Here is a 12,748-nt window from a genome sequence, read left to right as displayed (position 1 = left end):
AGAGAGGCTGAGGCAGGAGAATGGCGTGAACCCGGGAGGCGGAGCTTGCAGTGAGTCCAGATTGCGCCACTGCACTCCAGCCTGGGCGACAGAGCGAGACTCCGTCTCACAAAAAAAAAAAAAAAAAAATTAACAGAGGACAGAAGATATACAAATGGCCAAAAAACATTGAAAAGACACCCAACATCACTAATCATTACAGAAATGCAAATCGAAACCACAATGAGCTATCATTGCACACCCATTAGGATGGCCACTAGTCAATAAAGAGAATAATAGGAGTATAACAAGAGTTATAACAAGAGTTGGCAAGGATGTGGAGAAACTGGAACCCTTATGCACTGGTGATTGCAATGTAAAATGGTGAAACCGCTATAGAAAACAGTGGAGATTTCTTACCTTAAACAAAAGAAAAAGAAAATGGAATTATCATATGATCCAGCAATCCCACTTCTGGGTATTTGTCCAAAGAATTGAAAGTAGGATCTTGAAGAGATATTTGCACATCCATGCTCCTGGCAGCATTATTCATAATAGCTAAGAGGTAGAAGTAACCTAAATGTACTTCAGTAGATGGATGGATTTTTTAAAAACGTGATCTACAATAGAATATTATGCAGCCTCAAAAAAGAAGGAAATTCTGTCACATGGTACAACATGGATGAACATTAAGGCTATGATGCTAAGAGAAATCCAGTCACAAAAAGACAAATACTTCATGTATTTGTATTTAAAGTATTCAATCTTTAAAAACAAAGCAGAATGGTGGTTGCCAGTGGCTGAGGAGAAGAGGAAATGGTATGGAGTTTCAGTTTTACAAGATGAAAACGTTCTAGAGATCTGTTGCAAAACAACATGACTATAGTTAACCACTAAATGTGTGGTTCAGTAGTGTTAAGGTAGTAAATTGAGGCCAGGTGTAGTAGCTCACGCCTGTAATCCCAGCACTTTGGGAGGTCGGATCACATGAGGTCAGGAATTCGAGACCAGCCTGGCCAACATGGCAAAAACCCATCTTAGTAAAAATTTTAAAAATTAGCCAGGCATGATTGTGCACACCTGTAATCCCAGCTACTAGGGAGGCTGAGGCAGGAGAATGGCTTGAACCCAGGAGGCAGAGGTTGCAGTAAGCTGAGATCGCACCACTGCACTCCAGTCTGGAGCGACAGAGCTGTCTTTAAAAAAAAAAAAAAAGATGGTAAATTTTATGTGTTTTTTCACAATTAAATATCTTTTGTAAAAGAAATTGCTGTGCATTGAGTTCAGGGGGTTGGGGTCCCTGAGAGCACGCAATAAATCAAAGGTTTATCAAAATCATGGTTGAGAGCATGCATCGAGCTGCTCGGGTCTGGATTCTAACTCCACTGCTTATGAGCGGTGGGGTAACCTTAAGTTACTTAACTCTTAAGCCGCAGTTTGCTTGTGTGTAAAATGGGGGATAATACCAGCATTTATCTTCAGGATTGTTAGGAGGCTTACATTAATACATGTAATAAGCTTAGGAACTGTGCCAGCCACAGTAAGTATTTAATAAAGGTTCGATTTTATTCTTATTCCCTCAAAATTTCAACAACGCAAGAGAATTCAAATTGCAGCATTGGGCAGATGGTTCCAAGAATAAACATGTTGGAATTAGATTTCTATATATAACAAAAGTTTAAAGGAATGCTAACACAGCCAAACTGTTCCTGAAAGTTTGGTTCTAACACAGTGGAACCTCCTGGGTTCAAGCAATTCTCCTGCCTCATTGATGGAAGTGATTGACGGGTAGTCTGATAAATTAAAAACTTTAAAAGGAAATGTTACAGTCAGAAAAAGCCACTATTCCCTCTGTTATCTTATATTTTATAAACAAAATATACAGAACTATATTTTATATTTTGAACACTTTTCAGAAAATAAGAGAAGAAAAAGTGATATACTATCACATAATGGAAAGATCAGTATCAAACTCTACTGTGTTTATTAACTTAAACAGTTTGGTACTGGTGAAAAAACAGACAATCACGTTAATTCAGCTCCCTGCCCACCACCACCATTACTTCATTTCAAAACGAGTACCAGAATATACAAGAACTTAATCGATGGTAATGGCAACATTTCAAATCAGTGGGAAAAGAAAGGACTAGTCACTGAAGAGTTGTGGAGAAAGGACATAATATTTTGGAAAGAAAAATAGACTCCTGTATCTTATTATAGGCCAAAATAAACTTCAGCTAGATCAAAGACTTCAGTATAAACTACGAAACCACAAGACACCTAGAAGGAAACTGAGGTGTGTGTTTATTTGATCTTGGGGTGGAGAAGTTTTCCCTCCTAAGCATAAAAACAAAGAAATTAAGCAAGAAAAATCAACATATTTAACCACATAAAATTAACTCTGGAAAGAATGCTGAATGCAAACTTTTTTATGGCAATTGGGCAATTTTGATTTGGCAATTGCACTCCAAGAAATTCATTCTAAACAACAGGAGAGAGGTGTACAGCATGTATGTGTGTAGAAGGATGTTAGCTGTCATATTACGCATAATAGTAAAACTTTCCGACATCCTAAATGCTTCATAATAAAGAAATATTTAAATGAATTGTTGACTTCCTATTCTATACTCATTCTGGGCCATTCATGAAGTGACAATAAAAGCATACTTAGAAACATAACTATAAATATGATAATCAGCTAAAAAAAGGTGTAAGTGGTTGCTCTGGAGAACAAGAATTAGGGCTAAGGTGGGGACTATTTTTTTTTTTTTTCTAATTTTATGACTTCAAATGCTATCTGACTTCTAACCAATATATGTGTTACTTTGTACAATTTTATTATTCTTTTTTGTATTAAACAGTAGGATTCTAACTTTAAAAAAATCATTAGAATATAAAGGCCTTGAAAAAAGAGAAAGACTACCCAAGTGTTGACTATGATTTTTCACTAGGTGGTAAAATTTTTTATTAGGTGATTTTTATTTTCTTCTTAGCACCTTTATATAATCCTGAATTTTCCAAAAATGAATGTAAAGTTCTTTTACAATCAGAAAAAACAATTAAAAATGCAATCTGCTACTAATACGTTACTACAAAGAAATAGTGTCTTTTTACTCCTGTTTTAATTATTTTACATATCATCTATGTGTCCATTTTCTCCCTCAAGAATAGATATTTCAGACACTATAACTGTGTTTTGCTTGACCTTCGCTGAATCAAACTGAACATTTATGGGCTCCCAAATAATTTAATCATCAGCTAATTATGTGATATTGGTCTACATGTCCCTTCTGGTAGATGGGAAGCCTTTTGGGTGATTGCTCAGTCAACAAAGTATTAAATAAAATTTTCAAGGGCTCTATTAAGTTTTAAGTTTATGTAATCTAGGCATCTCCTTTTAGTGTAGTTTTGTTAAAAAAAAAAAAAAAAAAAAGTAAATTTATTTGATGTATTTACCCCCAAGGTAAACTGTAACAGATTTCCTCCTGGACAGGAGTAAATGTGAGAAGCATTGCCTTAAAGTCAGCCAGGAGCTAGGAGTGTCGAAGAAACTGTAATTCCAAGGCCAGAGGCACACAGCTGGACAAGAATTTAAGACAACTCTTTACTGACTCCCTCAACACACAATGCCTTAAGCAATGGACAGAGTCCTCCACAGTGACTAGTGGCTGAGTATTTAAAAAAAAAAAAAAAAGGTGGCCAAGATTAAGATTAAAAAAGTGTGACACAGCTTTCTCCACCTTGCCTCCCCTCCTCAACAAAAAACAACCAAAACAGCCAAACAAGAAGATTGAGGCTCACATACTGAAAGTGCCTTTGCAAAAATTATGACAGTGAGAAAAATCTGACATAGGAAAATTATGACAGTGATAGAAATCTGACCTAACCAGCTCCATCTTGCTTCTAACTTCCAAGGTGTCCTTGTTCATTCCTGGGTGTAGGTTGAATTAACTTTGGGAGGGATTTAGTTTATAGTTTAACTTTGAAACAAAGATGCTAACAGCCCCTCCCTGAAACAAAACCACTCCTTGCCTGGGGACCAGACTGCCTTTGTAAAACTAACAAATTATTTACAAGATTAGAAATTATGGCTCAGGAGTATTCCCAATCTCCCCAATTGCTCCTGTGGATGACATCACTATTGTAAAACCTAACATTGGTGTTCAGAGATGTTTCTGACGAACCAACTGGTGTCACCCACAAGGGTAATCCGGCTCAACTAGTTCTGCGATCCCACCCAGGAACAGAAGACAGCAAGAAAAACCAGCTTCAACCCCCTATGATTTCATCCCCAACACGACCAATCAGCATTCCCCATTCCCTAGCCTTCTACTGGCCGAAGTATCTTTAACAAACTGTCACCTTTAAATTTTGGGGATGGCTGATTTGAGTAACAATAAAACTCCAGTCTCCCATTTACTTGGCTCTGCGTGTATTAAACTCTTTATTGCAATTTCCCCATCTTGATAAATCGGTTCTATCTGGGCAGCAGGCAAGAAGAGCCTGCTGTGTGGTTGCTGTACCTACACCAATTCTAGGTGTATCATGAATTACATCATTACATTACCATCATGAATTACAAGAGGTTCTGTTGTCCCTTCTGCAGATAACCCCTTCCGCTCTCTGGCCCCAGGCTGTCTGGCTGTTGGCTATTTCTGGTGTCTTTTCCCCTTCAAGGGTGCCTTTAAAGTTCATTTTGATGTATTTAATCAGAATTAAAATGTTATAAAGGGAAGGCAAAATAAGCAGTAGGTTCTGTCCACCCTGAGGCCCTCTGTTCCCTACCCTACTTTCCTCAGAAGAGCCTTAGAATAAGAGATCTGTGGATACGTCCATTTGTTGTTTGTGAATGGCAAGATCAGCGGTTCTCAAAGTGTGGTCCCCAGGCCAGATGCCTCAGCATCACATGACAACTTACTGGAAATGCAAATTCTCAAGCTCCAAGTCAGACCAACTGAATCAGAAATTATGGCCGTGAGGAGACCCATAATCTGTGTTTTAACAAGTCCTCCATGTAATTCTGATGCAACTAAATTTGAGCACCATTGGGCTGGACAAATAGGAAAAAACTGCCAGAGTATAACATACTTTGATGACTCTTCACAAGCAAAGTTAAAGCCTGACCTTCCCATACTCTATTAGCACTTTGCACATCCCTTTAAAATAGCAGCTATCACATTCTATAGTTACTGCTCTCCACTGGCTTTCTACCAAACTGTGGTCTCTTAAGAGCAGGGACTGTGGCATTTTCAATTGTCTCTAAGAGCATAGTACAGGATAAATAAGTGCTTACATTGAAACAAATGATGTCATTTATTAGGAACCATTTGAACTTTCTTTTCAAATGCCTTATAGATGTCCCCCTTAGCAAACAAAATTGTTTACCTCTTTGTGCTGTAGGTATACGTCTTCCCGAACACCCTACCTCAGTTGGGTTCTCTAGGTACTTAACACTTTCCCATTGGTTATGAATTTCTACTGTTATTTGGGTTAAACTTTTGCAAGGCTTAAATTACTGTTATACTACTTATATATTTGTTTGCTATATATAGTCTCAGGAATTTTTTACTAACTTAATTATGAAGCTTCTCTATAACACTAATTTCCAACATTTATCATACTGTAGAGCTTATAAATTAACATATAATGATCATTGTTAAAATTACTGTCAGACGATGTGTAAGCACTTTACGTAAGCTAATTTAATCCTCACTAAAGCCCTGCAAGGGTATTTACAAATGAAGTCTACTTTACGAATGAAGAAACTGAGGCTCAAAAGCTTCAGTGTGCCGCTCATCTCAGATCTCTCTCCCATCCTCCATACTCACATATCCAACTATCTACTAGACATCACCTGGATGAACACAATTTGTCTAGAACTGATGCATCTTCTACCCCAAAGTTGTCTCTCCTCGTGTAACTCTTACCTCTTGAACAGCACTGCAGTCCAGACCCCTGGGGCCAGAAACTTGAGTCATTATTTACTGCTTTTGCTTCAACATTTCCCATATGCAATTGGTCCTCAAGTTCTTGCCATCCTCCTTCTGTAATACTAATCTCTTAAATCTGTATCCTCTTCACCTTCACAGCCTCTTGTGCTGGCAGCGGGAGACCTGGGGAAGAGGAGAGTCCAATGTGTTGGAAGATTCCCACGGGAGATCCTCAGATTCCAACAGGGCTGCCTCGCCAACCTTCAACCCAAGGCTGGCACGTATCACAGCCTGGCCAATCTGTATATTCCAGCCTGTTGACCTGTAAAGAACCTACTGCTTATTTTGCCTTCCCTTCCTAACATTTTAATTCCGATTAAATAAATTAAAATAAACTTTAAAGGCATCCTTGAAGAGGAAAAGGTGTCAGATGCCAACAGCCAGACAGCCTGGGGCCAGAGGGAGGACAGGGTTATCTGCAGAAGGGACGATAGAACCTTGTAATTCATGATGGTTGACTCCCTAGAATTAGTGTAGATACTACAGCCACAGAACAGAAAGTCCAGGTAGACCAAGTTGATCCAGAGGCCCAGTCAATGCATATTTGCGTGTGAATTACTAGGAAATAGAGAGGCTCCCTTTCCATTGAAATTGTCAGGTATAAGAACAATACACGCTTGGAACTTCTGAGTGTCATTATGCGGAGAGGGTCCACCGGAAGATAAAACCAGCTCATAGAAAAGCAAAGCTGAGGGATGGAATGAGGAAGAGGCAGAAAGGGAGGAGGAGAGAGTCAGAGGGACAGATAAGGCTGATGACGTTGGAGTCTGATGTGAGCACAAGGAAACCTTTACTGGTTAAACCATTGAGATTTTGGAGTTGTTACAGCAGTTAGTATACCCTGGGGAACACACCCAGAAATATATATAGTAACAGAGTTCAATGTACCCCTCTGCCCAGTGGTTTCAGGGCACTGGATGGTTTCCTTAATCTATGTTTCCACATTAGAAAGTAGTTAAGGGCGCACTTTTTGAAGGAAGTTTATTAAATTAAAAAAAAAAAACTACAAATGAGTAATTACAAAATATAATTTCACTCTTTTCATTATTTACCACAAAAATTTAAAAGTACCAATATACAGATAAGCGCAAGTGAACTGGAAAAGAGCTAAAAATTGTATAAAAGACAAATCTAAACTCAAGAATATATGAGAAGTGACATACACCATACACTCTCAAGTGAGTTCAGAAAGCATATTCTGTGCTGGACAGGTTTTCTTTCCAGGTCCGTTTTTATTGGCACCACAGCTGGAAAGCTCCCTAAGCCAAAGTTCTTATGTCTCAGGATCTTCCTAGACCTCCCTTGGAAAGCATTTCTCATAAAACCACTCACACCAGACAGGCTGACTTATTGTAGGCACGAAAATCATAAATGCTTCTCATAGGCCCCATGGAGCTTGGAAAAAAAAGATCTGCTAATGAAAGCATTATAAAAACGGAAAAGTGGCACCTAGGGGCCACTTAGCAGCTTTTCTTTATGGCTTCTAGCTAATCATAGATGTCGGCCTGTCTGCCCATAACATTGTGCTGGGCAAGTATGAGTCTCCAATCCCAGAGCTCAGTGATGACCTACCTGAGGGGGAGATACCTCTTGGCAGCATGATCTGAAACTGGACACTACTAAACATGGTCTGGGAACTAAATATTGGCTATTTCTTGTACCTGTGACCCAGATTTTACAGAGATCCCTCAAAGACTTTGACGACAAAGACATCCTTTTCTGTTGTGACACTGTAAATAAACACTTCCCTTTAAATTCCATTTATTTACTAAAAGTCTCTATTCTGTACTTTCCTGTTTGTCTTTCTGTTTCGCAATAGATTTTTTTTTTTTTTTTTTTTTTTTTTTTTTTTTTTGAGACGGAGTCTCGCTCTGTCACCCAGGCTGGAGTGCAGTGGCGCAATCTCGGCTCACTGCAAGCTCCGCCTCCCGGGTTCACGCCATTCTCCTGCCTCAGCCTCTCCGAGTAGCTGGGACTACAGGCGCCCGCCACCACGCCCGGCTAATTTTTTGTATTTTTTTAGTGGAGACGGGGTTTCACTGTGGTCTCGATCTCCTGACCTCGTGATCCGCCCGCCTCGGCCTCCCAAAGTGCTGGGATTACAAGCGTGAGCCACCGCGCCCGGCCTCGCAATAGATTTCTAAATTTAGTGATGACCATATACTCATTTCACTTGATTCCAAGTATCATCCTGTAATAACATATCTGATATTTTAAAGTTTATTATTTTCAAAAGTTTAAATTTGGTAACACGAATAGAGACTTGGTATTTGATCTTACAGATTCAAGGATCAATAAATAATTGTTCTTCAAACACGGTATTTAAGGAAAAATATCCTTATGGTATAAACTTTGGTCTACTTCAATAATAACCACTTAATATAATGTTCTAGAGCAGTGCTGTCCAATAGAAACATAATCTGAGCCACATGAATAATTTTATTTTCTTCTAGCCACATTAAAAAAGTAGAAAGATACAAGTAGAACTAATTTTAATGTTTTAATTCAGTATATCCAAAATATCATTTGAACATGTAATGAATATAAAATTATTAATGTGACATTTTACATTCTTTTGGTAATACTAGTCTTCAAAATCTGGTATGTATCTCACATTGACAGCACACCTCACTTTGTACTAGCCACATTGCAAGTGCTCAGTAGCCACACGTGGCCAGTGGCTACTGCACTGGACAGCACAGTTCTAGGTTCCAACCTAACACCCAAGTCCTGTGGATTAGAATCCCAGAATCAGAGCTGGAAGTAAACACAGAGATCAAGCCTCCTTTTAAAAATGAGGAAGCTGAGGCACAGAGAGTTTAAATGGCTTGCATGAGGTCACACAGCTAAATTCAGCCTCAACAGGGTCTTCTGATTAGAGGCACTCTTCCCACTTCACTACATTATTGTAGTGGTAATTCTTAGCGTTAAAAAAAAGTGTAGAGTAGGCCGGGCGCAGTGGCTCATGCCTGTAATCCCTGCACTTTGGGAGGCCGAAGAGGGCAGATCACGAGGCCAGGAGATCGAGACCATCCTGGCTAACATGGTGAAACCCCGTCTCTACTAAAAATACAAAGCAAAATTAGCCGGGTGTGGTGGCGGGCACCTGTGGTCCCAGCTGCTCAGGAGGCTGAGGCAGGAGAATGGCGTGAACCCAGGAGGCGGAGCTTGCAATGAGCCGAGATCGCGCCACTGCACTCCAGCCTGGGTGATAGAGTGAGACTCCGTCTCAAAAAAAAAAAAAAAAAAAAAGTCTACAGTACTGTTTTTATGATACTTTCATGCAATTTGTAGATATATTCTTTCTCACGAAAATTCAAAAAATTGATTTGCGGAGAAAAAAGTAACATAGTGTATACCATAAAAATATGTCACTTCTAACAGCAAAAATCAAATTTAGTTGAAGAAAACGAAAACATTTTGAAGGAAACACAAACCTTAGGAGAGCTACGGTATCATACGATGCATGGATTAGATTCTGAGTCCAGGACAAAAGGATCTACAGAAAAATATTAGAGCGAACTAATAAAGGATCAAACCATGCACAGAGTATTCAACTGGCTATCTGCCCACTGATCTATGGAATTGAACAACCCCTCCTCTTGCAAAGAGAAAAAACTGCCACTGTGCGAGGCAGCACTGGTCTGCCTCTAGAAACTCTGCCTCTCAAATCCTGGCATCACGAGGGCTGGTCTGCCCCCATCTGCTTTTGAGGCCATCCAGCCATGATGGCCTACCCTGCCACCCCTGGCTTAGGCAGACTCTTTGGAAGCCACGTCTAACCTGCAATAGTTCAGTCCCCTAAAAAGTGATATTGGTAGGCAGGCCCCTCTGCCCAATTTGGACAACACAGGGGATCTTTCATACTTCTTTAGACTTAACTATAATGCTTAGGCTGCTGCACACCAATTCTCCCCATCTTGTAGGATTTCTTTGGCTCATTCTAAACCTGATGTCTCTCAGGTCCTCAAGTGTCGGACCAGGAATGGTGCCAACCCTCCAACATTGCTGGGACACTATCAGTTCAAGAGGACAGTGTGCCAATACATCCTTGCCCATGCAGCCCCCGCACATTCCACACTTGAAGGAAATTATTTGCTTTTGATTATTGTCTGTTGGTATGTTTGTCATTAACGTGTCTGACAGAAGTTCTAATCTATCACCTACAGCTAAAGAAATAGCATACAGGGTCAAAATAATGCTTTCTTTCGGCGAGGGGCTCTGAGGGAAATTTGCTGCAAAGATGTAGCACCATATAGAACAGGAAACTGGATTGGAAGCCCACATTGAAGTCTGAGGGCTGCCCCATGAGTTCCCAGCCTATCTGACTTTCATTTGCGAGGCACAAGAGAGAATATATGGGGCCACACTTGGCAAGCTACGAAGAGCTACTGAAGCAGAAAGTGTTATAAAGTATGATCCCCGAGAAGGTAGACATGCAGTATTTTAAATAATCTTAATTCTTATACTCAATTTGAGCCACCTCTGGATTAATTACTGTTAAAAATGCTCTCCAAATTTTAAATTATAACTAGAAAATCGGTTTTAAATTACTTCTCATTGCCTCCTAATTTTAAAAATGTACTTGTCATTTGTTTTATTACCTTTGGTTACAGGCAATAATAACTATAATTGCCTAATTACCTAGAAAGCTACAACGAGCTCCTGGGTCAGTTAGTTAATCATTTAACCTGTGAGACCAATGTTTTCCCAAATGTGTATAAAGAAACTGGTTTATATACATTAAACATTTAAAATTCTATGAATTTAATGTGTGACTTTACACAAGACATTTAATCTGCCCGGGCCTACTTTTTTCCTTTAGGATGAATCTATCCCTAAGTACGTTTTCAATGTCAAAAACCTAATCTATCTATAATAGAGATCTTCAGTGATTATATTAAATTTTTTTTTTTTTTTGAGATGAAGTCTCACTCTGTTGCCCAGACTGGAGTGCAGTGGTGCGATCTCGGCTCACTGCAACCTCTGCCTCCCAGGTTCAAGCAATCCTCTCGCCTCAGCCTCCCAAGTAGTTGGGATTACAGGTGTGTGCCATTAGGTCATGAGGCCTTTGTGCTCATGAATGGACTGCCATTATTGTGGGAGTTGGTTAGTTACCTCAAGAGTGAGTGCCCGGGTAATTTTTTTTGTATTTTTAGTAGAGACGGAGTTTCACCATATTGGCCAGGCTGGTCTTGAACTCCTGACCTCAAGTGATCTGCCTGCCTCGGCCTCCCAAAGTACTGGGATTACAGGTGTGAGCCACCACGTCTGGCCTATTAAGAGTAAATCTTATATGCAAAGGTTAATCCCCAAGATCTTGGGCCCAAGATCCTTCCTTTTCTGTAAGGAAAGCTGAAACTCTTTTGACTTTCTGAGTTTCAAGTAAGAAATCATCTCACTTAAAATTCATCTTAAAGTGCTCAACTGAGCATAAGTATCCCAGCTCTGTGCTTGCCTGTCTCCAAAGATCAAATACAGTATTCAATGTGATTATGACTATAAATTGCACTGTCCCTTTAAATGTTCAAGTACTCACTGTTTTCCTAAAGTGTGTAAGCCCTATCCTCGATTAAGGAAATTTGCAAGGAATGGAAAATGTTCCAAATTATACAAACCTACGATTATAAATGAATCTTAGACACAAAGGAAAATATCAATATATTACATTACCTCAACTAAAAAAAACTGCATCAAAAATAAAACAAAGCCAAAACAATATGTAAGTAGTATTCTTGGTTAGAAATATTTTAGCAAAAATATGGCAACTAGTGGATTATAAGCCATTTCACTGAATAAAGGAGTCTATAATAAACTTGGTTCTCTTGGGAGGAAAACATATTTCCCCACATCCCTGTGACAGGAAGATGCAAATCTATAAAAATTGGTAGAACATTAATAAAAGATACAAACAATATCAATACAGTACTTAAGAATAGTTGAGACAGTTTTTCGTAAATGAAATGCTTTAAAATGTTTCTTATTTTTGGAGTTAAAAATCAAAGGCTAGAGGGTCCACTGGATGTCACTGAAGTCCCCAGGGTCTCCCAGGCCCCCCTCTGCTTCTAAGTAATTCATAAATGCAGCCATGGCTGTGTCATCATTGTCACATAGGGCATCAAAATCCAACTGTGCACCATCACCTATGAATTAAAATACAGGCCTGTGTAAGTAAAGGTGATCAATAAAGTCATACATTTCACACATTTTGAGGTTAAAGAATGATTGTGATAAAAATTGGCAAAGCAAGGCTAGAAAACCATAAAATGTATTTTTGAAGGCAAAGTATATATCTTAAGCTGCAGACGGCTGATATATTTTTAAATGGGTTACCTAGTTTTTTGTTTTTTTTTTGAGACGGAGTCTCGCTCTGTCGCCCAGGATGGAGTGCAGTGATGCAATCTTGGCTCACTGCAAGCTCCGCCTCCTGGGTTCACGCCATTCTCCTGCCTCAGCCTCTCCGAGTAGCTGGGACTACAGGCGCCCGCCACCATGCCCGGCTTATTTTTTTTTTTGTATTTTTAGTAGAGACGGGGTTTCACCGTGGTCTCGATCTCCTGACCTCATGATCCGCCCACCTCAGCCTCCCAAAGTGCTGGGATTACAAGCATGAGCCACCGCGCCCGGCCACCTAGTTTTATAACAATCTTCTGTCAGATAAATTGCGCCTAATTCATCTGCTACAGAGAAGTAAGCTAGTCTATGAGTTTTCTAATAGGAAATTACACTGCTAAAGGGTACAGACTCTCAGAGAGCTGGAAGGAAGCTAGGGGATTTAG

General features: G+C 39.6%; 1 protein-coding gene across 4 annotated transcripts in view; it reads right to left on the bottom strand.

The window, feature by feature from the left end:
* Positions 1 to 7,482: 7,482 nt before the first annotated feature.
* BMAL2 (basic helix-loop-helix ARNT like 2) overlaps positions 7,483 to 12,748 on the bottom strand; it is a 94,809-nt gene continuing 89,543 nt past the window's right edge. For all 4 annotated transcript variants that reach the window (XM_055280290.2, XM_055280287.2, XM_055280288.2 and 1 more), the window contains one exon: positions 7,483 to 12,112. In XM_055280290.2, coding sequence (XP_055136265.2) covers positions 11,976 to 12,112 — 137 coding nt within the window. In that variant the 3' untranslated portion in view covers positions 7,483 to 11,975. The remainder of the gene's footprint in view (positions 12,113 to 12,748) is intronic.

This window comes from Symphalangus syndactylus, chromosome 5 (assembly GCF_028878055.3).
Source record: "Symphalangus syndactylus isolate Jambi chromosome 5, NHGRI_mSymSyn1-v2.1_pri, whole genome shotgun sequence".
Classification (NCBI taxonomy): Eukaryota; Metazoa; Chordata; class Mammalia; order Primates; family Hylobatidae; genus Symphalangus; species Symphalangus syndactylus.
Note: the sequence above shows the minus strand (reverse complement) of the source record. Positions and strands in the feature narration are given on the sequence as shown.